General features: G+C 41.7%; 1 protein-coding gene across 1 annotated transcript in view; it reads left to right on the top strand.

Annotated features, from left to right (window-relative positions):
• T265_14850 (hypothetical protein) overlaps positions 1-1,678 on the top strand; it is a gene marked incomplete at both ends in the record, with an annotated part of 16,939 nt that extends 15,261 nt beyond the window's left edge. The window contains one exon of the mRNA XM_009175527.1: positions 1,568-1,678. Within this exon, the coding sequence (XP_009173791.1) occupies positions 1,568-1,678 (111 nt within the window). The remainder of the gene's footprint in view (positions 1-1,567) is intronic.
• Between the last annotated feature and the right edge of the window lie 21,342 nt (positions 1,679-23,020).

Raw genomic sequence — 23,020 nt, forward strand, 5'->3', positions numbered from 1 at the left:
GATTAACAATAAGATGTTAAACGTTTGGACAGAAAAACGCAGATATCTAAGATGATATTGACGGGCTTGATTCATCATTATTAAAGTCAACTTAAAAATCCTAAAAGACGTTTCACTGAAAATCGATGTTTAAAACCGCAGTATGAGTGTTTCAGGCGGGCAGTAGGGGAGGAGAAATTTTTGAGTAAAATGATATGTGGAAGCTCAACGCACTTGTCACACTGAGAGTGCGCCTCCTATATATTGTTTAAAATGTTGGCACTCACACGTAATCGTCAACCCTCTAGCGATGTCTACATCATACATCAGTGGTGTATCTCCACAGAGTATTTATATATGTTTTTGATGCACAACATCTTTGTTAGCCAAACAAAACAAAAAGTGATCTGCAGCTAACCAAATAACTTGGAAGGACCCACCTGTCCTCAGCGCCATAGTACGTTCAGAGCTGTCCCCACTACCCAAAATGCTCAGAGCTGGCAACATCCAGATACACAGTATGTGTTTAGTTCAGCAAAATCCACCACCCAGAATGCTGAAATCGGGATGTGAAAGGAGTTTGAACATCGGATGAGGAGGGTTAGCCAATACATCGAACCTGCTAATGCCATCATTCGACGGCAGGGTTTGAATAAATGTGCATTCAACTATTAATGTTGCCCTCACCTATTTCTGGAGCTTTCTCTGGGCTACATACTTTAGTTTTATCAGTCAAGAAACTTCACTGTAATCTGGATGACAATAAATATGTACAGTAAGAAATAATCACCTTGGGTAAGCACTATCGAAAGGTGCAAGCGTTATGAGAACGGCAGTTCAGAAAAACCTCAAAATAACGCTTTATAGTGCAGGTCTCTTTGTACAGTACTTTTAGGCACGGGATTTTTTCTTTGTTTCGTTACAATATGCACGCTGCGATCCGCCAAATACTCTCCAGACCTAATTGCCGTTGGTGAAACTATTAAAAGTAATCGTGTTTCGCAGAAAGTCGATAAACGCCTTATCTAATCCAGTAGAATATTTTTTTATTTCGGTACAGTGGTTGTTCAAAAACGAGACGGCTTCCACTGTTGAAGAGAACAATGTGATTTGCAGTGTATAGCTGCTACGGCTGAGCTGGAAGTAATTCTTCTTATTTACCTCACAAAACACGGCACCAAGCACTGTGCACACACACGTACACGACAGGCTAAATATGAGTAGATGTGAAATTCGCTGCAGCCGAAAGGGTGAGTAGGCCTCGATTATGGTATTCATATAGTTTACTTCCCCTAAAATTTTGGCATCCTCTGCGACGAACATTCCAGATTCACACGTCCTTCATGCGGCAGTTTTGTTAAGCAAAATATATTTTGAATTAGCCACCAGTTATATCTCGCATATATTATTATTATGTCTTTGAAGCTGTATTGAGATAACCAGTGGTTCAAATTAACCGCCTCGCTAAATTCACCAAACTACTGTGATGTATTTTACGTCAGAATACAGAAATACTCCGTTTTTCTCACTTAGAGGCCATTTTCTCTATGGTTCGGTTGAGTGAACAGAATACGCTTAATTATATTAGTTTTACACGGTTTGGAGTGACCCAAGAGACAAAACGTATGCGTTTTCCAGTGTGCATTTGACAAATACGTTTTCATTTGGGACAATAAGCTTACGGAATGTTGGCACACTCTTGTAAATTAGATTGCAATTTCGGGTTTTGAGATGGCATTCCGTGGTCCTTGAAATCCACGAAGTGATCCATTTATTGACCAAAACCGGTTGAGAGAATCACCTAATTAATTAACTGGCATTTTTCAAAACCGGATTATTAGAAAAACGAAAATGAGGTCAAGGTAAATTTACCTATCTTCAATTTAGAGCGGGATTGATCTGAACCGATAAATATTTGCGGTTAATAGAGGAGTGTTTAATTAAGATGAAAATATAGCACTCCTCACATTGGCGAAAACCCATCAGTGACGTTACTTTCTAAGTGAATTTCGCTTCACAACCTCAAGAAATGTATCGGATTTTAATAATGTGGTTACCACAAGAGCCTCCACTACTCTTTGTGCGGGTATCTGCTTATAAGACCGCCCTCTAAATTCATATTAACCCAATAAGATTCCCAATAGTTTTCGGGAGCTTTTTAAGTGACATTTTGCATCTTGTTTGTTCCCATTCAAAGTAGTGGTTTGCTATGCTAACTGTCTGGGCACCAGGTTAACGTTATTTGGTAAGCCGAATTCGACTAGGTGTGTTTGGTTTTACTCTCCAATGCAAAATTCTGTCGTAGGGGTACTAAATAAATCCTCTAAAAATTCGGTATCGCCATTTTTCTTTGACTTAGTCGGGTGTAGTCAGACGTGCGTGCCTAATGCGACGGCATCCACCTGCTTGACACAGCCATGCTTGAATAATTTTCGTCCATTAATAGATGCAACTAATGTCCACGAGTGGATGCAACCAAATCAGAAGAACAAAACTTCAGTAACGCAGCTGTCTACCTCTAATCCACGTGCTTCGATGTGACCATGATACTATTTCTGAGTAGAATGAAACCTACCAGCTGAGCCAAGTCTATTACACAAATGGTTGCCAGTGAGTAAAACATCATACAATAACTTAATGAGCACAACTTGTTACATTATTCTAGATCCTCCTGGTCTTCTTGTCCTGAACTCCTTCTGATCTTCTGTGTTGGCACCGCGGAATGGCAAGCGATTACTAGAAACAAGTGTGCGCTAGCCATTAGTGTTTTTGCGCCACCTGATGCACTTGAATCAGATTAAAGAAGAATAATCACGTACACTATTGCTGCACTCTGGCTTAAATCGTTGAAGTAGGTAGCGATCAGCATTAGCATCGAACGACAAATTCAAAACTGTTTTACGATCGTTTATAAGTTTCAAATTAGGGTCACCAGCTAGCAACCACGCATCAAAGTTGAGTTTGTGATTGTAAACGGAATTACAGGCTTAAGAACTCTACTTTGAAGTTTACTCCCTAAGCAAACCGATGGTTTCCGAAAACTCTCAAACAATGAGGCGTAACGATTTGACCGGCCAAAAAGCTTTTCAAATCTTGGGGTACATAGAGGAATTGGAATCTGTCCGAGAGTTCGTAGGAGGCAACCGGGCTCTAGACAAGAGACAATTTGGCGTAGATGAACCGTTGTTAATGCAAATATACAGCCAAATATATATAAACTTCGGTTTAATAGGGGGTTGTCACACACCCGTTTGCATCACTTTTGCTCATACAGCCCTCCTTCTGTTCTGAGTCAACTGTTACTAATGAGAAAAGCCAAAAAGTATTTTTTCATCATTAGCGTCTATTAGCAGTGCAGAAAATTCACGGTGCACCGATTTATACACCAGACATCTAGTTGTCAATCCCAACTCATGAACATTTTTTCCAGCGGCGCACAATCGACATATTTAAACTACCGCGTCCGAACGCTTTGAACAGCTCGCGAGAGGGCTTTGAGACGCCGAGCAGAACACCTATTCCTTCTTCATTTTTGGTGTAACTCATTGGAGTATTTGTGCAAGGACAGGATAGAGCAATGGTCGTCACATGGGTGGAGATGAATATAAGTAAATATGTGGCAGAATGGATAACGGGAGGCTAGATGCACGGCTACACAGCAAAGCAGGCATGCAGACAGAGAGACACAATCGGACAGACAAACAGGCAAGCACAGATAGATTGATACATAAATGAATTCATAGATAGGTAGATAGATTGATTGATTGATAGATCCATCGATGGATAGATAGATAGATAGATAGATAGATAGATAGATAGATAGATAGATAGATAGATAGATAGATAGATAGATAGATAGATAGATAGATAGATAGATAGATAGATAGATAGATAGATAGATAGATAGATAGATAGATAGATAGATAGATAGATAGATAGATAGATAGATAGATAGATAGATAGATAGATAGATAGATAGATAGATAGATAGATAGATAGATAGATAGATAGATAGATAGATAGATAGATAGATAGATAGATAGATAGATAGATAGATAGATAGATAGATAGATAGATAGATAGATAGATAGATAGATAGATAGATAGATAGATAGATAGATAGATAGATAGATAGATAGATAGATAGATAGATAGATAGATAGATAGATAGATAGATAGATAGATAGATAGATAGATAGATAGATAGATAGATAGATAGATAGATAGATAGATAGATAGATAGATAGATAGATAGATAGATAGATAGATAGATAGATAGATAGATAGATAGATAGATAGATAGATAGATAGATAGATAGATAGATAGATAGATAGATAGATAGATAGATAGATAGATAGATAGATAGATAGATAGATAGATAGATAGATAGATAGATAGATAGATAGATAGATAGATAGATAGATAGATAGATAGATAGATAGATAGATAGATAGATAGATAGATTTACGAAACGTTGACTGGCTAGTTTTGCATGTTTGTCACTTGATTAACATTATTTCGCATATGTGTTGATATATCACATTTAATGGAGTAGGAATATCCTGTGTTAAAATGCAGTTTGCATTATACATGTTGGTTGTGGATTCCTTGGTAGCTAAAAAGGACTAAAGAATTCCTTGTGCAAGGCAGATAGCTGTTGATGCAAGCTCGTCGCTCGTCACCTTGTTTTGCATTTCCTTTTTTACTTACTGTCCGCACTGGGCCGTTCTCTTCCTGGGATTTCCTTCCACCAGCACAACAGATTTCCACCGTAAGTGGTGATTTTCTGCGAAAAATATAACGGTTTTCCAATATGTATTAGGAAAATTTCGAATTTGTTTGAGTCGCCAAGAAATTTTGGAGGTAATCACATTAGGTTGTAGCCCCCGGGGCCAACCGCTCAAGTGTTTAACCACAAGCCGTGATTTTGTGGGTTTAAACTCTGTGATTCTCGGGAGAGATGCACTAGGAATGAGTCCCAATAAGAACGAACATGCACAGCGATTATTCGCCCTTTAATATAGACTGGTGTTCCACTGCTAGTGAGAAATCAGCATTCTCCTCTCACTATCCTACTTCTACATTTCACTTTTTAATTCGACCGAAAACCGTAACCTCCATGAATGTTTAGTTGAGTGTGGTGTGCAGCAATAGATGTTTAGATTTGAAACGGAAAAAAGCAGCATACAATAAAACAGCATAATCATCCAAAATGTATTGCACTGTTATGATTGTTTTGAGAATATATTAAGAATATGCTTGCCTTTGCCGAGTGCTGCGTTGATTCAACGTGCAGTAGAATACCCCGTATTTGGAGCGTAAGCAGTGGCATCATAGTCAGCGTAGCACAATCGAAAATGTGTAGTCCTCTGAATTGTTGATCAATTCCAAGCGATGTTATCAAAGACGAGAAGAGGTTTTCGATAGAAAAGTCGACTGAATGTCGGCGTCAGGTATAGCTACGTACTGCTTCGTGCTGAATCCGGTTTTCCGAATAAATATCCTGTAGACAAGCAACACTCATGATAAATAATCACAAGTCTCGAGTAAACATTGTCAAACACTCGAATCCTTTTGGCGCTTACCGTTCAACTGCCTTTTCCCCAAACCTCCCGCCACGAACGCCTATTTAGTTCGCGCCTGGCGGTGGATATACTTCCACGTCTTCACCCATTACGAAATACCCACCTGAACTGATTTTTGGAATCAAAGCGTAAATAAACCATCAACATGAACAGCTTAGTGTTTTTGTGGGAGCCAAACACGAATAAGAATGATCCATTTGGTAACAAGGCTGATAACCACAACAGAAAGAACAAATTTCAACTCACTTTTCAAAGTGAAAACCAAACTTTTGACTAAGAGGATCTTGCTGATACATAAAATAGAGAACTGTTCCGGTATTTAGGGAATGAATTGGTCCACGGCTCAGACCGACGATTCCACCGAATGAATCTGTAGTTACCCGTTGCGATCCATGTGTCACTATGCCAAAAGGAAAATTCTTGACGAGCATCTGTCCAAACTAATAAAAACTGGACCTTGCCTCAGTCCATCTTCCGGGGGCCTCTTCTGGAGGCATCCAGGGCCACCTTCGCCCGGCCCCAGAGGAGCGTCTTCAGCACTGCCAAATTACCCTGGTCGGTCTCCACCCCGGCAGCATCCTAAAATCTCCCAGGAAACCTTGAACAACCCCATCCTCAAAGGATTGCGGCCACGGGATCTTCATCATTATCATGGTCCCGCCACAAAATGAAAAGGAGAAAGCGTTTGGTGTGGAGGTATTTATTAGGAAATGCCAACTGACCGGTTACAGACCATTGGACAGGGAATCAAATCTCTGATCTGCATCTTAATTACAAAAACTGGACATCAGTCTTGTATGAAGGCGTCTGCTTGAACCTTCCTGGAGATTCGTTGACTCCAATCATCCCTCACTAAAACCCTGGAAAATGTTATAAAACGACTCCACAAATTCCGCAACAAATCTCCCCTTTTCAAGAGACGCGATGCGAAATTCCACGAACAACACATAATACTCGCGTGCCTCCCCGTCAATAGTATCACCGTTACACCAGCATGCGACGCTGATTATTAAGCCACAACTATGCGCATTGTCCCAATCTAACTGCTAACGATGGTCTGTCATACCAATAAATGTGTGTTATCTCGCTTATGTCTGCTACTTATATTAGACCGTTATCCAGACCGTTATCCATACTGGCCAATGAAAATGAGACCCCAGTTGTGTGTGATATCCTAATCTAACGGCGAACGACGACCCGTCTTACTCGTAACTATGGTTAACATCGCCTAATTTGGCAAGTTATCCTAATCGCTGGGACGGCGTCTACGTGCAACGCTGAGAATGAGGCATCAACTTTGCCCAGCAGCCCAGTCCAATGGCCGGCGGCGGCCCTTCATACTCATAACTGTACTGGATATTACCTGCCGAGGCTACGTATAGTAACTTCCGGGACCTTGCACATGTTCTTAACTGACCATAATGTCCCAAGTATACATAGTAGACTAATTGACGACCAGCGGCGGTCATCCAGATTCATACGCCGTCCACCTGCCAATACGAATGCCTGCAAAATACACAACCACCTGCAACAAACCATGCTTCCAGTTATTGATTGCATCCGTGCAAACATAATGTGTAGTCAACCCAGTTTTTTACACCACAGGGTTTCTGAATAAAATGTGCAATCAATTACGACTCGAACACATCTTCCGCGATATCAATTAAAACACATAATTAGACAAAGTTGTGTTGGCTACCTCACCAAGTGCTTAACAAATCCCTTTGTCCACAATCCTCGGTTGGCTTAATTAATCAAATTGGCGATAACGATGCAGCCGCATGCACATCGATGATTCGAAGGCCGGATTCGGCAAACGTACGCATTACTGCAGCAGAGAAGTTAAAGCTAAAGATGTGTGCATACTTGTCAATGGTGCAGCCTTTGGCCCCATGATCCAAGGGCCACACGAGTCCCCAAACATGGACCCATGGATGCATCCGTAGCGAATATCCAGTGAGGTGGCCGATGTTTGGTGTCAAATCCACTCGTTAAGAGCACTAAATTGCAACTTCTTTGGATTTCTGCTTGCTGATACCAATAACATACAGCTTACTAAAATCAACAGCCCGGTCTTCCTTACCAAAACTCGTAACCATTACATGCTCAACCACATTAGCATTCGAACCAACAAGAATCACCCTTCAGAGCTTCATCCAACTCATCGTTTACGTCAAAGTATTGCAACCCATCTTCACTTCTAAAATCATGTCGACTATGTCCGACCAAATGAGCTAGTAAAATAGCCAATTGTTGAACGCCCAAAAGTGCCTTGGTTCCGCTTGTCAAGCAGGCCAGGTCTCACAGTCACACAACTGCAGCTTGATGCACACGTTACTTGACATTCACGGATATACCGCCTTGACACCATATGTGTTTCACACTAGTAAACGCGAGCGGAGCAACGCAGGCTCGTTCATTGGCCTCATCTGTCGCACTACAATCAAAACTAACACAACGTCGAATGTATATAAAACGCTGCACCACACTGCCACTCCAACCGGATCAGAAAAATACTTGCAATATTGCCTGAGCCTTGTTTTGTCTCTGAAGATTTCCTCGGCCAACCAAAAAATCACTCTTCTCACAGAATTGCAAATCCAAGCCAAATAACCTCAAAATGACGTCCGTTACAGTGCTATCTAGAAACTGAACTATTTCAATGCAGTGATGGCATGGCCCTGTTATACCGTTTGATAGCATACACACAACTACGCCGTTACTTCTCTCGACTCTACCTTATCGCCCAGTTATTCTGTTATCTGCAACTACAAAAAACTCACGATTGGTTATGACTGTAACCCTATGATCATGCCTGATGGTAGGCCACTCATCTGTGTGGAATAAACATCAGTATACTGAGAGCAAACTTTGTAGGTACAAAGTGCACACCAACGGACATAATGACTTGTCAGTTAATCCGAAATCACTGGCAACTTTCTCTCCACCATTACGAGGAGAAGGATGTCTGCACACTCCATATCGACAAGGTGTTTTGCTGGGGGATTCTTGAAAACCGGGTCTAGCAGGCAGTTCGTCGTTCGTCTGATCACCTCGCCTATCGAGAAATTGATTAGGAATGGGGACACGGTGCTCTCGACGGACACCGTCGGGAGGCATTCTAACTCACATCAAAGTGCTTCCCAGTAAAACTTTCGCACACCTACTCCTATTTTGAGCCCCACTGTAGGCATGGCTGTCACATTACCTCGTTTGAATAACAGCAACGAACCACCGCGAACCCTTGATAGACCCAGGAATTTTCTTACTACAGTGACAGCCAGTACCAGTTCATCCAAAATGTTCACGCACGGGATTGTCCACGAACCGAGGTAGGGCATCGCAACGGCGGTACCGCGACTGTCATATCCAGTTTGATGGCTTGCCCGTAGTTCACTCCAAATCTGGGGTTATCCGGACTAGCGCGTTACCAAGAAGAACGATCCAGTATGTTTAAAATGTGTGCAAGGACCTAAAAGCAGTGGCCATCTTATTGTACCAACTGCATGATCTGCCAACAAACCCAAAGGATCTTCCAATGGCACTATTGGTGGCTCTGTATATCGCTCAAGATCAGACCCTGCACTAATCCAGATATAACGCATGCTGACCGTCATAAAAAACAAACATTTATTGGATGAGACGACATTCTAGGCATCAGAGGGACGCTGGCTCAAACCACAGACGATTTTTCACATTCAGGTCCTGAATGCCGGCTCTACATTCAGCATGCGCTGACGTAATGGACGTGATCATTGTCTAAGTCATTTCGGGATTATTTCCAAATCCAGTACGTACGAAAACGCGCGAATGAACCAGCTTGCCTACACAATTTTTCACAGTTTTCACGGAACCAATGCGCAGAGCAGCCTGTAGATGACAAAATACGATGTCAGAGAAAGTTGGGAAGCGGCTTTAGGACGCGGCTTTCACTTTTATGTCTCGTGCGCGTATATGAACTAGCGCTTGTTTGTGCTTACCACTTCACTCATTTGGCCTTGAGGTCACCCAGCCATTTGTTGCCGACTGTCCATGTTTGACTCTCTCATGTGGGGGCCTGTTTGCACATTTATCTTGTACATTTGTGGTCCAAGTGAACTCTTTGTTTTTGTAGCAGTATCTACTGTCGAGGTTTGTATAATTTTTTGGATTTGTCGCACAATAATACTACCGTATAACAACCCACCTCCGAATAAGTTCTGTCTTCCCAGAGATTCTGGTAATACGCGTCACTTGAGGATACCATTTTCTGGTTACATTAAGCATGAGGTCCAACTAATTCAAGGATGAAGCCGGCTGGCATGAACCGGAAGCAAGAAACATTGCTGGCCATGGATAAACTTGGGCGATTGAGTAATTGGCCAGAGTCACAACAAGAAAAACTGGAGACCGATGTGGAATAATTCGCAGGTGAAGCAAATGGCAATTTTTGTCTCGAAAATGCGGTGGACTGACTAGTACAACTCTTGCGTGGAAACCATTGCCAGAGATAGGTGTGATGGGGAGATAGCGCTAATGCATAAAGCCAAACGAACATCGTATACGAATTCGAACTTTGAGAAGGAGCAAGCCGAAATTACTGCGAAAAGCCAGGTTGGTCAAATGTGAACATAAGTTCCATTGGGTTAGAATGGACGGTTAATGCCAGATGAAAAACTTGCTTGTGATGCAGTTGCAGTCTGTAGTGTGCAAGAGGTTGCGGTCGAAAGTTGCGATAGTGCCATCACACTAGATAACGCAGTGCCAAACCATCAAAGCACTGAAATACTTCAGTTTATGGACGGCCCAGTGACAGTAATCAAGGATTCTGGGGTTGAAGAGGGGATACGAATTTCCACGACAGCTAGATCTGGGTCAGACGAGGAGGTTGACACAGGTAGAATCAGGCCCATGCAGGGTCACGAATAATTTAACTGTATTCGGAGGACCATTTACGGATTCCCGGATTGACACACAGGATTAAGGCTATTGTACAAGTTAGATCTTGTCGGTCAGTGGCCGTCGTTCACCCGAAAGACACAAGTGAAAATTGGGTGTAGCACTGCTCGTTATGTCCTCAGCGCGGGGCAGTATGCTTGCCAGCGCGAGGATTCGCATAAATAAATGTCTAATAGTGCTTTGAACTGGGTTCTGGAAAGAGCGTGGACAACTGCAGGTGGGAGTTCATTCCACGCAGCTGCTACCCGAAAAGAGAAAAAAAATTGTCTAATGAATGTGTGTGCTCTGAGCTTGACAATTTTCTTCCTATGTCCCCGCCGTGTGTTTGCTGGATCACCGGCAAAAAACCTGTTGGACAAGCTGGATGATAAATACCAAAAAAGATTTGGGAATCTGGGTCGTACTCAAAATTGTCCTTCTCACTGTACCATGAGAAATCGGCCTAAAAGGCATTCGCCATTTTACGGATTATCCGACGCACCTTCTCCCGTATTACTCGCATGGACTTCCAAACGCTCTATGGGGCCTACGTCAGACCGCTCTTGGAATACACCAACCAAGTTGTTTACTCAGGACGAACGAAGGACGTCAACCTCATTGAGCGTGTCCAATGAGCTGCCACGCGAATGGATGCGGGAACCAATGACTCAAAAGCTAGCTGTCGGTTAATTTGCCTCCACGAACTGCTTCTTCCAGTGGTTGTTTGCCGTTTGGCTGTTCGGAATGTCTGAGCTGTTTGACAGTCCTGGCGTTTCCCCACACCGAATAAAATAAATGCCAGCTTAATTTCTTCATTTTCGCGTTCTTAGTTGTGCTACGGGCTATGAAGAAGAGGGCCCGGGCATGTGTAGGAATGCTTGCATTTCCATAAGCGAGCTGCCGGTTACCCTTCAAATTTAGGTTCGTATTTCTGCTTGAACAATTGTAGAGTTTTAGGGCATGACAGAAGTTTGTGGTTTTACAGAGCGCAGAAAACATCTAAATCAAAGAACTCTTTCAAGATATCCACGATACAAAGTGAATGAAACTTCATGCGGCGACCGAATTCCCAAAGTGATTTGGCTGCAACCAGAAGCTCGAGCAAGAGTTGTCATTGAACTTCTTACGAAGCACCTAAGCACAAAGAAGAATATCCGAAACTAGGTTGTGAATGTTTATTTTGGAAAAATAAAGGGCAAATGATCTCCTTTCCGGTACAAAATAATACCCATCAAAAATATCACAAAATAGCAATGTAAATAATACCTAAAATGCAATAATATCCGTGCTGTTCCCCGAACCAGTACCACCTGTTAAACGTGTTACAAGTTTTGGGGAAAAAGTTTTTTCAAGTGACTTAATATTGTTCAAAGCAAACTGAAAGTTTCCCATGGGTTTTGGAATAAACAAAGTCGGCTAGAAAGGGATGCTGGAGGATCCGAATATGGCTGTGAAGTTTTCACCCATAGGACATCAGTTGAACAACCGTAGATGCAATCTCAAGAGCAGAGGCTACACGAAATAAAAGAATGGATAACTTCGTCGAAGGAATCATCCCAGTTGCAAGGTCCTGCGCAAAATGCTGTCGTTTACCGTTATTTATCTGCACAAATCACTGCAAAGCCAGCAAAAAGTCTTTCCTTTTCCTTCCTGGCTAAAGTTCTCGAAGATAATTGACGATGGTCCGTCGAATACAGGATTCTGGCTTTGTGTGGCGACAGCAGAGTTTTGTGCAGTCGGTTGTTTTGCGAAATCCGTAAGGCGGATTAACATCACATAAAAATAATATGACAGTTTAGCAGATTGTGGCTTGGAGATAAGATCATCCAATCACGCATTAGGTTTGCAAAGTGTCTAAACCATAATGGTTGTTTCGATTCGCATGCTTGGGATTTTATAAGGGGACAAGATGGATAAGCGTTTAGATCCTATAGTTACTGACCTAAAGGTCTGTGGTTTTAAACAGACTTCTGTGTCTTAACATCCGCTAAATAGGCCCCGGTCACGTAGGGTTATCTCAGCTTTCGTGTTTCAATCTGACGTCATGTCATTTGGGCGCCGGAAGATGTTCCAGCGAACGATTTTTCGAATATAATTGGGCCACAATATATTTCAGCTCGATTAATTGGGAATAGTTCGCCGTTTGATGACAACAGCCATGAAGAATACCGAGTTTAACAAGCTGCTTGGGGGACTGCTTGATAGACTGGCTTAACAGCCCCCACTGTATGATGCGCGTAATCGGTTTATTAGGAAGAAAAAAGACCTACAGAGCGCTGTCATGAAATGAAAGAATTAATTTTTGTTTACCTCTCCTAATAAAATAATACAAAGCAAAATTTGATACAGCATTAAGAATTGAATAGTTCAACGTCTGAACATATCTAGTATGAGATTCTCACTGAGGATCCAGACGATTGACGTGTTTTGTTCACAATCTGGCCGCCGCGCGTCCCATATTTGTCAGTGAAATTGAGAAATTCGGTTGTCCCCCGCTCTGCACCGAGTTGTATGCGGGTTTACTTCGCACAATGCGAAAATAATGGTGGCCATTTTTTTTAAATTGCACAGGCGAAAACAACTTGACCTGATGTGGATGATGATTGTAAGCCTGCGTATGATGCAACCGTGATTCAAGCGCGTGAAAATTACGATGCATTTATCGGCGTTGAAGTTTTCAAGCAAAATAGGATTTCGTCGCTTGGTTTTGGAGACGTGATCTGGTGAGCGCCAGTGAATGTAATAAGAAAACGAAGTGATGTTAGTTGAAGGAACAATAGATTGACCACTACAACCCACATCCTCAACATGTACAAAAAATGTCAATTCGCAGTTCTGCACACTGCTAAGTTCATTGTAGTCAGGGTTACACCAGTCTCCCACAGCCTCTCGGTTTCACATTTACAGAGTATTATACGAGGGTGACCTGACCTTTTACCTTCAGGTGTACGTCCCACGCCGGGAGTAACCAAACCCCTGAAGTCTGAAAACAATTAAGAGCCTCAACAATCGATCCCAATCACGTGCTCCCGTTCTTATCCGCACAAAGTGAATACCCGGAACATACTGCTCTTAAAAGTGCTACTGAAAGAGAATGGCGTCACAAAAGGCACACTACTGCGCGCCCTGCTCGATCAAATTACCCCTCCAACTGCTTCAACACATTTCCCCAAGTGAGCAAATGCTACATGGAGTTCCCCTGGTTACCTACGACCTGGGTGACCATCTAACCATTGCCTCATTGCATAATCCCCTGGTATCCCTCACGCCTAACTGTTTAATGAAAACTCCCAGGATAGCAAATGAGCTTAGCTACTGTCATAACACTTCTTTCACTGGCAACTCGGAACTTACTTTACTGAAGGTGATAGCACAAAGAGCCTTTTATGGAACACCGCATGTTTATTTCTTAGAAAACGTTACATTCTTGCTATTATTGACGCTATATTATCATGTTTTAAATTTCAGTCAGGCACAGACTTTAATTCCGTAACGTCAAAAATGCCAAGCAATTTGGAAAGAGAGCCCTATAGTACCAATAAGAATGATGAAGTCCAACTGATCAATATAATCGTGATGATGACGCAATACATTAAAGCAATAATATCTTAAAGTATAAAGATGTATGCAGTTTTACTTATTTCGAGAGGTGTTTCATAGAAAATGTCTGATGGATGAATATTTGCAATAGAACGCTGTCCTTGTGTCCTGCGAATGCGAATAACGACTGAATTATGGTAGATATTTTTTGATAAGATGAGAAAAACGCACAATTTTGCGGTTTCCTTTTCCTCGGTTTGTTGCATTCTTGCGTCGTTTTTCTGTGCTCATATTTCGCTAAAAGTCCGAACTCGACGGCGCTCTTCGCAAGAGAGTGTCCGGCTGTTGGGTTAATATTTCCAGTAACGTAGCAGGCGAATACAGTAGTCATTTTGACACAGTGTAGTGGTCAGGCAGACAGATTATCTGATGAATAACCCATAAATCCCGATTTTGAAAGAAGGGGGACCTCAACCCAGACTCGGAATCCCTTGAAGACTCAGAAGTTTTCGAGCACACAGCAAGGCTTTTGTGCAAATAAAACGATGTTTCCCGTAGATATGCAAGCAACGCTGGAGCTCTTGCACTGGTAAGTGATGCCATTAGATGTTAAGCACAACTGCAGCGATATCGAGCAGGGCGTTTCAAAATGTTAGGGAAGAAGAAAACAAGTGATACTGAGTATAAATTTTGGAGCACCAATAGTACATATTGTTTGACCACAAGCATTTGGATTTCGACACATTTCAAGTTATCGACGAAAAGACGCCATCACTGTGGTCGAAGCTCTTGAATTCAGTTTTCTGCAACCCAATAGTAAGTAGGTAAATGTTCAACGGTGATCTCTAAAGAGGACGATACAGCTGGACAAAATGTCGTTTTTTCAATGGTGGTTATCTGAATGTAATTTACTGGTGTTTGCACATCAAGAATGCTTTTTCTTCAAAAGACTGCTTAGTTTACCTTCTAATCTACATTGTCAAAGGTTGACTTTGAGTTAATATACTTCCCTAAATCCATGATCTCCTCATCTGCCAGGCCGGCGGCTTCATTATTCGGTATACTCCACATGCTCTCAGACGAATAATGTCAACGGAATATTGTGCAGGCCGATTCCTACCGTTGACTTCCGAAAGGCAACTCGCCAGTTGGCTCAGCGTTGGCTGAATCGCCTTGATTAGGTGCATAACGGAAGTCACGGAAAACGAAAAAACAACTTCATCCGGAAGCAGTGCCCATGCGGAAAGCCAAAAATCTTTAAATGACGAATTCATCTTTTTTTGGAATCATCAGAAGGACACAGTTTGCGTAGGCTTTCCAGACATTTCAACGCTTCGCTGGATAACGTTTGAAAACTTACCCATTTGGTCAGAAGAAGATGGTCTATTACGACTTTAAAATTTCATGTTACAAACAAACCACAAATTATTTGTCGTTAGAAACATTCCATAGGTTACGAGGGTGATTCCTCCGTGAAACCTTCGCGTGGTGTGCCTGTCAGAACGTGCTTACGTAGAGGGAGTGAATCACTTGATTGGTGCCTTCATGTGTACGGCGGGTGATGACTTGACAAAGCTCTGCATTGTGTTTGTTTCGAGTACCATAATCGACTCAGAATGAATCAGCGAGGTAGTCCATCCGACATGTAATCGTTGTCAGTATCTTGCTTGTCAGACGGTGATTAATATCTTTCTTTCCGCATTAAATAGTGGGCAGAAAGTATTTTCTCTGGACGATTTTAAGCTGTATACCCGCTTTGTGATACAAGTCATGATATTTGTTCGCACAAATGTGTTTTTAGTGCGCTGCCAGTAAGAAGTTTGAGATATCATGAAATACGGTTCTTGGAGCTGAACCGGTTGGTGCAAGCACCGAAAGCTGTCGACGTCTTAATGAAAAGAAAACACCACAATTGGCGTTCAGAAGCCAGTCAATGCTAGCGTGGCAATGATATATGGACTGAGAGTGTAGTACTCCTGGTTTACTTTTGTGTCAGCATATTGACACTGCATTAAAACACTACTCCCTTTGCCTCCGAAAGCGTCTAAATATAACGAAGTCTTCTTGTAGCAAATATCATCCACAATCACGGGCAGTGTATTTTGATAACGCTATACTCCATGTGATGAGCCAAGAATTTACGCCGTGGGGTAAATCACCGCAGACGCATAGGAAAACAGGTCATTTCTTCAGGACGTGTAATGTTCCTCTGAGCGGTATGGCATTAAAACAAACTAAATTTGATCAGTTCACAACGAGCTGACCCAAGGCTAACTTGTTCTCATAATACGGAAGACAATCGATTATTTTGCAGATTCTCAGTACTCTAAAAATCATAGTGGCGCCAGTTGGGTTGTCAGGAGTTTAGCCCTTTAATGTGGTTTGTCCGATGTTGTGCAACACACGGAGTAGCTGCACGCAAAACAAGATCAAATTAATTTTGTTTCTCGTCGCCGGTGTTCCCGAAATGCCGCGACGATGACTTTGAGAGGCTGTCTTAGGAAAACGGCATGCTTTCCAGTTGAGGTGGCGATCTTCCCAGATGGCGCAGATCCACCTCTTGTTTCTTAGAAGAACAACGGGAGCGTTTGCAACGCAAACTTTCACTGGTCGGATGTGACCCAGAGTGGGTCTTTCTGTGAATTGGCCAGCCCATTTACTCGCTGGAAACTACAATTGCAACGATTGTACGGCCTCAAAAAATGCATTATCATCGTTAGCATTCTTGAGATGGACAGGAAATAAGGAATCCGTGTCAAAACGGCGTATAGTCGAAGCCTCTTTGTGAAATGAAAAGAAAATGAAGAGGGTGGGAGACCTACGTTTAGCCTACAATAAACATGTGGTGCGATTATACCTCCAGAGCCCTGTCAGAAGGTCTTGTATAAACTGAGCTAGGACAGCTCTTTGTATCCAGCCTAAACAATGAGAGGCATGTGAACCTAATCCCGGATAACAGGGATAACGATTTGCATCCAAACCTTTTTGTAACATAATTAGTTCATTCCACCCACTTAGAGTTACGTCCAAAAATGATTCCGCCCGTCACTCCCAAGTGAACACAAAAAGCTACACTCCGCGGACGTGCTGTAGCTTAGCATGCGTAACAAATGGTTCTGTCACTTTGTCTTGTATTAGTGGATGTATAATTTGAATCACGTACCGTCAGCTTCATCTACAATCCTTCTGCTGCTGCAAGTGCAGGTAATCCTCAAAAGCATCTCTCGTGTTTTTCCTTTACCTGCCTAACTACTGTGAGAGTTATTGTAGCTTTTAGAATGCTGAAACCCTTCCACAACCATCACTATCATCATGAGGCTTACATTGGGTTGTCCAGAGATATAAACAGGCTTTGATCGATATTAGTCCCTGACTTGCCAGATAAATGAATAAAAAACGAATATTATTCTGTAGATTGCAGTGCGAGTTTCGATATCAATATGTGAGACAGACATTGGGTTGCTGCAGTGTGTTTTCTACTGAAAGTACATTCAATGAACTGGAAGTTCACGAGTTGATCGATCGAAAACGAGTCACTGGAAGTGAAGCTTTAACACACTAACACTGAACCGGGGTATTTTTACAAAAACGACTATATAATGCAAACTGTCAATGCTCGTTGGTCCAACGTTGTGCGGTGAATCCAGGTGCTAAGAATCAGCAATCGGGAAAAGATGTGGAGATTCTATTCCTGGAATAAGGTACTTCACCTGCCAGAACAAGAAACCGACCTATGGCTTGTACAAACAAGCCGTTTGTTAATCTTCAATAGCATTGGAATTGGATAATCCCACATGACCATCGGCTGATAGGAATTCCATGGGGTCCTCATTGTTTTCCGTTACTACAAGCAGTATTTCGGAAATTGCACGAGGTAAACTGCAGTTCTCAGTGTTATCGAGATCCGGGCTTTCTCACTCCGGAACAAACCAGGTTACCGCGAATACCCTGTTTTGAGCGGTCATTTTCACAAATTTTCTTGCCATCTCTACTTTACCCTGAAGGGAAATGAAACGCAATGATTTGGAAACCCTCTATGGGGCGTGGTTAGGATTAAGTAGTTATTCAAGTTTTCAGGGTGCTAAGTTACTGAACGATTCGGGATAAAACTCTACGAATATAGGTTGCAGGCGTTGAAAATACAACTATGAGAAAAACGTCACGTATTTTTACCAATTTATTTAGTGTCAGTAGTTCACTTCCGAGATTTTTGACTTGTATTATCGTGGCAATTGTAGAAACCTCATTGACCATACTAACCCTAATTATATTATTAAGAGTCGCTTGTTTTAAGTACATCAAATATTGTAATATTCTTGAAGACGGAGAAACACCCTGATTAGAATGATCTGAGTTATTTTGTATTTTATTGCTGGCAAAATTCCCAGACAACCTAGGAGGGGATAATCGGTACCAAGTTTTCCGCGTATCTCGATGAATACGTATCCAGCCGGAAGAATATCTATATGCGCTTGACTACCGGAGACTACTTTGAGTCTGCAGGTACAGAAGTTCTAAGTGGCCCGCCAGTTTAAAACGACATGTGTCACGCAAGAGAGTTTTGAGTGATCAAAAATGCAGTTGAATTAGTTTGATCACCAAACCGACAGCAATAATGTGGTAACAATGGCTGGAGATAACTAAATAACATAGCTCCGTTCAAATCATGTTGAATGAGTGTCGAATGCTGGAATGAATGATCGAGCAAATGTGGAATGTTTGGGTAGTTGGCTGAAAAGCTGTATGCTGCTTGTTAAATTCTACAAGGAATTTTATCGCGAAATTTTTGGGGAGAGTTCTATTTGATTTATCCGTACCGAAGAACTTGAGTGGATTTCGCTGCTTTTGGTGAGATATCAGTTGCAAATTCTTTTACAGAGCTATCCTGTGTCCTAGACAAACAAAGAGTGTTTAATTCGATAATTATTCTTATTATTGGGAAGCATCTCATTTTGTACGCTCAATTTGCACTACCGAATTAAGTAACGTCATTCGGGCACATGTCTCAAATTAATATAGGAATCCACCAAGTCTTCTGGTGAAAGTGTCGAACACCCCTAATATCATTTACTATACCTCAAATAAACAAGATCCACCATTTTCAAAATTGTAAAGCCATTGATCTGAACCGAAATGTTATGGGGGAGACTGGCGCACCATCATATCCTTTCATGTTGATCTCAGGCTTAGCCTCAGTAAGTAACCTCCAATGACCCGTTTGCTCATACCCAATCAACTGCAATCTAAATGATGATTTACCAGTGTGGGTTTGTTGCTGAGATATGGTGTGTTTCGTTGATAATATAAAACCTGTCTTCTGTTTAATTCTCCAAACTTTCGATTCTTACTTGCCAGGCGCCCGGGGAGTTTAAATAAAAATAAGTAAATTAAATAAGTTGAAATTAATACAAAATAAATTAATTAGTGTGCCGATGTGACATCCACTGAACACGTAGGGTATGCATCCTTAAATACACTCTTATTTAACGTTCCTATTTTTGTCGGGCAAATATGTCCTGGATTGGTAGATGTATCAACGTTTTCATCTTCCATTTTAGGAAATGAAAATCGGCTAATTCCACCTAGAATTTCCATTATAACCATACTTAACAAAAAACAACATGGAATTTGTAACATAGTTTCACAATGTATTTCACACTGTAAGTTTACTAAACTAATATTGTCTACCGATGGTGGATTGTGCCACAGTTGACTAAACGGTTGCTACAACGGCTCTAGAGGTTTGAATGCTCGGTTGGTGAAATAATGCGCTTCTGGGGTGGAAAGTTATCAGACCGTGTTGATCTATCCGTCGCGCGAGGATGACTGTTTGGGAGCAACCAAATAAGCTGCTTGGATATAAATGACAGCGCTAAATGTGGTGCGATGTGACCATTGAACCATGACTACACATACAGCAATAGGTTTGTGGCGGCTTGAATCTGAAGGTTTCGAAACGATGCAAATCACTAGCCGCAAGGGACTAGAAGTAGACAGGTTGGTACCTGTCACTCAGCTTGATGAAGTCAACATATCTTCTGTCACTAGCCCAGGAATATAATTCCAGGAATACACAGAGTCTGAGCTGATGACACGAAGACCACAAAGTAATAGCTTAATGACCTCATATCGCTAGACGTACTTTGTGTTGGAACACCTTCAGTTGCGAAACCGGAGGAAGTAAATATCAGCAATATGCTTCTTTGAAAACATTTTTCTTGTCGCCAGTTATTAACTGGTTGCCAAATTTTCCCCATAGTGAGAGATTCAGGCTCTCGGTCCTACGTTTCGATTGAAAATTTGATCAACAGTCCCAGCACTTCCAAGCTAATTGGCACATAGGTTTATTTGAGACTTTGCTGATCTTTCCGTGAGTAAAGTGTCTGATTTCGTGTGCACTTTGGACTGTACCGCGGATAACACCCGCGAAAAAGCCTGTCAATGAGGGATGAGAATAACGTTCATCCGTATGCCAGAGTCTCTATTTCCTTTAAGACTGCCTCCAAAATTCCTACTCAGGAAAACCTATCGACCAGCGGCGACGGTCAGGTTTACGTTCACTGACGCTTATGGCTATAATGCAAAATACGACTGAATATCTAACAAACAAAAAGGAGCCTGCTTGAGAGCAACCAAACCAGGAAAGCAAATAGACACGAGGGTTGCATCCAATATTCCAGCTTAGTTCAACCATTCAATAAACAGAGATCGCGGTTAACCAGCCAAAAAAGAAAATTATTAATGAAACTCTGATACATTCCACAAAAAATATATAAATTAAATTTTGCTTCTTTCGACAGCAGGGTGCGATGGTCATCTAAAACGCTGTGAAATGTTCGTGGCATATGCAACAAAAAATGAAAACGCATCCAGTGATGAGAAAATACGTAACACATGGTATCCGACCCGGCAAGTGTGACATACGACACGTTGAACAATGAAGACAGCCCCTAATCATGGAAACGATAGTCTTCAACTGCTATTTGAACGCATACAGGAAGTGAGGACGCTTAGAACGCCGACTTATTCTGCACGTGATGTAGACTTTCTCACTGTGAATACCAAGTTACGAATATCTAAAAACAAAAAGGAGCCTGCTTGAGAGCAACCAAACCAGGAAAGCAAATAGACACGAGGGTTGCATCCAATATTCCAGCTTAGTTCAACCATTCAATAAACAGAGATCGCGGTTAACCAGCCAAAAAAGAAAATTATTAATGAAACTCTGATACATTCCACAAAAAATATTTAAATTAAATTTTGCTTCTTTCGACAGCAGGGTGCGATGGTCATCTAAAACGCTGTGAAATGTTCGTGGCATATGCAACAAAAAATGAAAACGCATCCAGTGATGAGAAAATACGTAACACATGGTATCCGACCCGGCAAGTGTGACATACGACACGTTGAACAATGAAGACAGCCCTTATCATGGAAACGATAGTCTTCAACTGCTATTTGAACGCATACAGGAAGTGAGGACGCTTAGAACGCCGACTTATTCTGCACGTGATGTAGACTTTCTCACTGTGAATACCAAGTTACATATCAGTTACCAAGGTCATCTGCCAATTGATCAACAAACAAGATAGGGGCTTACTCTGAAGAAGTAATCTGGAGACAGCAAATCCCGAACTGGAAACACATACAAAATGTAAGGGAAATTTCTTAGAAGTGTTGACGAAGTGCTTGCAGCAATTTGCATGCAGATACGGTCCGCGGATCATTTCTGAACTCGGTGTGAAGCTCACTCAACAACGGCCTCAATATTTCACAGGGTACAGCTGAAACTAAACACCAAAAATTCCCATCAACCTAAGGGGCTTAAGTTGTTCCGGCGTAGAAGAAATATTTCGGAATCTGAGGTTAGTGAGTTTAAGGTTTAGGTTGTGGGGCTCTTTTGGGCAGATATATTATTGTGGAAAGAAGCCTGTGTTTGAAAAGTTTTCCTTTAACGTAATGTTCTTCTCCTAATGGCTATCTTGTTCTATTTTATTAATTTTATCTTATCCGCCCTAGTTCTCCAATACGGGATGTGCATTGTGGTCAAGGCAAGACTTTGGAGTACCTGGATGACTAAAGGCTGTTTTAAGCCTAATTCAGGCAGCTCATGGTATCGATTCTGTTGTGTATATTTTGCAGCAGTCGACAGATTTGTACGAATAAACGCATTAACTTCCCGAGTTTTGTGTCGTATAATGAGTACGTCACTCGATTCTCAGAGGTCTTTAGAGTTGTACAGAATTCAGACGCCACAACGTAATTCCACGGATGTGTCGGAACATCTAGGAGTCTCGTGTCTGTAGATGGAGCTTTGTAGGAAGCAGCCTGATGATTTTTATTTCTGCGGATAGTGTAAAAAGGATATTTTTATCCGTTCTTTTAGCAAGATCGACAGCTTCTGTGGTAAATAAATACGAAATAGAGTTATTGGAGGTGCAAGTTACGCGGGAGCTGCATCTATGGGAGTTATTGCTATTACTGGTAATGCAACAGCACAACAATGTAGAGCGCATCATTTTAGATTGATAAACTGTAACGAAAAAAGCAATATTATTACTGATTTAGTTTGAGGGCACTGATGACACCCATCGCTTGGTTTCGAAGTTTTGGATTTCTAGCTACCTCCACTCTTCAATCAAGCGTTGTCAGCGTTCTGCAACCATATGACAAGTGTGTTTCTGTTGTGCGAATATTTAACGGTGGCATCCAAGAATGGTGACACAACTGTATCTGCCTGTGTTCGAGAATTCAACGAGGAAGAGCATGAGGAAACTCATGTTTCCGTCCGAAGACCATGTGACGTCTAATGTCTCTGAATAACACACACAATGGGAGTATTCCAAACATACGGACAGGGTGCGACCCACAATCCGGAAATCTAACAATAAAATCCTACATTTCGGGCATTTTAATAAACCATATGCCGCACTATTTCGTGATTTATATCTCGGAAACCAAATCGGGGGTGATATGTGATCTTTAAATTTTGCTCAGC

The sequence above is a fragment of the Opisthorchis viverrini genome, assembly GCF_000715545.1.
Source record: "Opisthorchis viverrini unplaced genomic scaffold opera_v5_281, whole genome shotgun sequence".
NCBI lineage: Eukaryota > Metazoa > Platyhelminthes > Trematoda > Opisthorchiida > Opisthorchiidae > Opisthorchis > Opisthorchis viverrini.